A 3,363-nucleotide genomic window follows, 5' to 3' on the forward strand; every position below is an offset into this window, starting at 1 on the left:
TTCCGATTTAACTGCTGATCTCAAGCTTGCCCAAGAGAAGATTTCTGATTTTGATGCTGTTCGGTCTTCTCTCCTTGAGGCTCAGGCCAAAATTTCTAACGTTTGCTTCCCTTTTTCTTCTTTCTCTTTTTTTTTCTCTCTTTTTTTTTGAGTAATTTTGCATTGTGTGCTCTTTGTAGGTTGAAGAAACTCCGTCTCTTATGAGGATTCATGAATTGGAAACTTCGCTGGATCACGAGCGTTGTGAACATAAGTCCGTTGTAGAGCAGCTAGATGTTGCTAAAGGTCAAGAGGAACAGAAGGCTATTGGTTTGTCCAGGGAGGTTGAGTGGTTGAGGAGAGAGTGTTCCTGCTTGCAGGGAGTTGTTACGAAACTTGAGGGGGATGGAAGTGGATCGTTTCCAACGGCTTTCAACAGGGCTTTGGGTTGCAAGGAAACTTTGGAGGTTCGGGAAAATTTAAGCCGAGCAGTGTTTGCTTCCGGGTTTCAGCATGGTCTTCGTGCAGGCTATGAACATTGCTCCCATGGGATCTCTTTGTAGGAGGCTCATTCATTCATTCTCTTCTACTGCAGAGACGGGGGCTCAAGAGGCTTTTGTGACCCTTACTTCTCACGTTCCTCCATTCTTGCACAAGTTTCATCGAACCCCGAGATCTCCATTGAAGATATTCAGGCCCTTGCTTCAGTTGTGGATCCCCCTTCCCCCCTGCTATATCGTTTGTTTTGTGGTTAGTTTCAGACAATTATGTTTTTTTTACTTGTTGGTCTGTTGTTCGGTGTTTTTAGACAATGATGGTGTTTTTTTGCCCCTGCGTGGGCGTATTTGAACTTGGTTTTTCTTTGTGCTTAATATAAATTGTTATGCTTGATGTTTGCCATAGCATTTTGAGGTTTATGTGCGATTATTGGTTAACCATATAGCCTATCGGCGAGGCCTTCCCTTTTGGGGAGTGTTGCATGAGTATATTCAAGGGTGACTCATGTGTTATACTTATTGCATTTTGATGAGACGGACTTACTTTCTTACACACTATGTTTTCACAAAATAATTTCTTGAATTAGGATCATGTTTACATTGGGATTGTACAAAAATACAGTTTAGACTTTCTCGATTTTCCTCACAGAGAGGTCCCTTATTTTGCTTGATCCTTGGTTCCCTTGCTGGTACTTTTAGGCGTAATACTTTCGGAGCTGCATGGAGTTCCAAGTCCAAGGAATCTCCTTTCCTGCCAAATCTGCCAATTTGTAGGCCCCTTTGTCCCCGGCCCAAGTGACTTGATAGGGTCCTTCCCATTTTGGCCCTAACTTCCCCTGGTCTTCCTTCCTAGTTGCTCCGTTCTCTCTTAGCACCAGATCTCCTTTTTTAAACTTGACTTCTCTAACCCTTGCATTATAGTACTTCTCAATCTCTTTTTTTTTGTATTCTACCTCCCTTCTTGCTGCTTCTTCCCTTCTTTCTTCTACTAAGTTCAGATTTAACCGTAAATCTTCCTCATATCCCTTTTCCCCTTGCAAAGTTCGTCGAGTTGGTTCCCCAATCTCTGCAGGTATCATAGCCTCCGTTCCATACGTCAGGCTGAATGGTGTCTCCCTATTGCTAGTTTTAGGCATGGTCCTGTGTGCCCATAAAACATGGGGTAATTCATCCACCATGATCACTTTTCCCTTCCGAGCCTTGTTTTAATTCCCTCGACCATGCTTCTGTTTGCCCGCTCTACTTGACCATTAGCTTGGGGATGAGCCACTGACGTAAATGTTTGCTTGATCTTTAGCTAGAGGCACCATTCTCGGGAAGGATTGTTGGCAAACTGCTTCCCGTTATCACTGATTATGGCGTATGGCAGCCCAAACCTACAAACAATGTTCTCTCACACGAATCTCTTGATTTGTTCCCCTGTGATAGTTCGTAGTGGCTTGGCTTCCACCCATTTTGTGAAGTAATCAATCGCCACTACTAAGAATCTTACCTTTCCTGCTCCCTCCGGGAAAGGTCCCACTATGTCTATCCCCCATTTTTGGAAAGGCCATGAGGAGCTAACCGGTATTAGGTTTGACTTCGACTTCCTTACCACCGGTGCTTGTAATTGGCAGTGGTCACACCTTTGTATTTCTTTAACAGCACTAAGAAACAATTCTGGCCAGTAATACCCAGCCCTCATTGCTCGAGCCACTACCATTTTTGCTTCCATGTGCATCCCACAGATCCCTTCATGTATCTCCCTCACCACAGATTCTGCTTCCCTCGAGTCAATGCACTTGAGGGAAGGTCCTAAATAGGACTTTCTGTATAAACCTCCTTCAATCATTTCATACTATAGGGCCTTGACCCTCAACTTCATTTCTTCTTCCTTATCTTCCGGCACCTTTCTCTCCTGGAGGTATTCAATGAGGGGGGTCATCCAACTGTCTTCTTGGGTCCCCACATGGGTGACCGTTACTTCCGTCACCGATGGTTGCTGGAGGGTTTCCACCTTTACCTCTTTGGCTAAATGATCGAAAGCAACTGCAGCCAATTTGCTCAAAGCGTCGGCTTTTTTATTGGAGCTTCTGGGAATATGTATTACTTTCGCCTGCTCGAATTCCCTCATCAATTCTTGAGTCACTTTCAATTATTCCTTCATTTTCGGTTCCCTAGAATTGTAGGTTCACCCCACTTGATTGGCTACCAGAGGGGAATCCACATAGCTTGAACTCTTCTTGCCTTTATCCCCTTGGCTATTCTGAGGCCAGCCAAAAGTGCCTCATATTCTGCTTCATTGTTTGTGCTGGGGAAACCAAGCGTATTGCATAAGTTAACTTGATCCCTTCAGGGCTTACCAAAATCAGTCCCGCCCCGCTTCCTTCTTGATTGAAGGCCCCGTCTGTGTACAGTTTCCACTAGGATTCCTCCTCCTTGATCTCTGATGCCTTTCTTTCCTTGGGGCAACATGTTTTCTCCCTTTCGTCTTCTTTTCCCCCTTCAGTTTCTGCCAAGAAATCGGCCAGGACCTGCCCTTTGATGGCTGTTCGTGGCCGATACTCGAGCGTGTGATCCCCCAATTCAACTACCCATTTTGTCAGCCTTCCCGATACCTCGGGTTTTGATAGTACTTGGTACAGAGGTTGGTCAGTTAGTACCTGTATGACATGTGCCCGAAAGTACCTCCGTAGTTTCCTTGCTGTATAGATTAGGGCCAATACCAACTTTTCTACTGGAAAATATCTTTCCTCGGGCCGCTTTAAGGTAAGGCTAACGAAATAGATGTGTATATGTGTTTCCCCTCTTTCGACCATCAGCACTGAGCTTATCGTTTTTGACGTTTGGTAAAAGGTATAGTATCAGCGTCTCCCCAGGTTGAGAGGTTGAAATCGTAGGGAGCTCA

General features: G+C 44.9%; 2 protein-coding genes across 2 annotated transcripts; both read right to left on the minus strand.

The window, feature by feature from the left end:
• Window positions 1-1,171: 1,171 nt before the first annotated feature.
• On the minus strand, window positions 1,172-1,654 carry LOC143631972 (uncharacterized). The gene has a single exon (XM_077100579.1). The coding sequence runs from the start codon at window positions 1,652-1,654 to the stop codon at window positions 1,172-1,174; it is 483 nt and encodes a 160-aa protein (XP_076956694.1).
• Window positions 1,655-1,869: 215 nt separating this feature from the next.
• On the minus strand, window positions 1,870-2,307 carry LOC143631973 (uncharacterized). Its single transcript, XM_077100580.1, has one exon. It carries the CDS (start codon window positions 2,305-2,307, stop codon window positions 1,870-1,872), a length of 438 nt encoding a protein of 145 aa, XP_076956695.1.
• Between the last annotated feature and the right edge of the window lie 1,056 nt (window positions 2,308-3,363).

This window comes from Bidens hawaiensis, unplaced genomic scaffold (genome assembly GCF_021521415.1).
Source record: "Bidens hawaiensis isolate Kalapana, Puna unplaced genomic scaffold, B.hawaiensis_p1.1 tig00006302_1, whole genome shotgun sequence".
Taxonomy (NCBI): Eukaryota; Viridiplantae; Streptophyta; class Magnoliopsida; order Asterales; family Asteraceae; genus Bidens; species Bidens hawaiensis.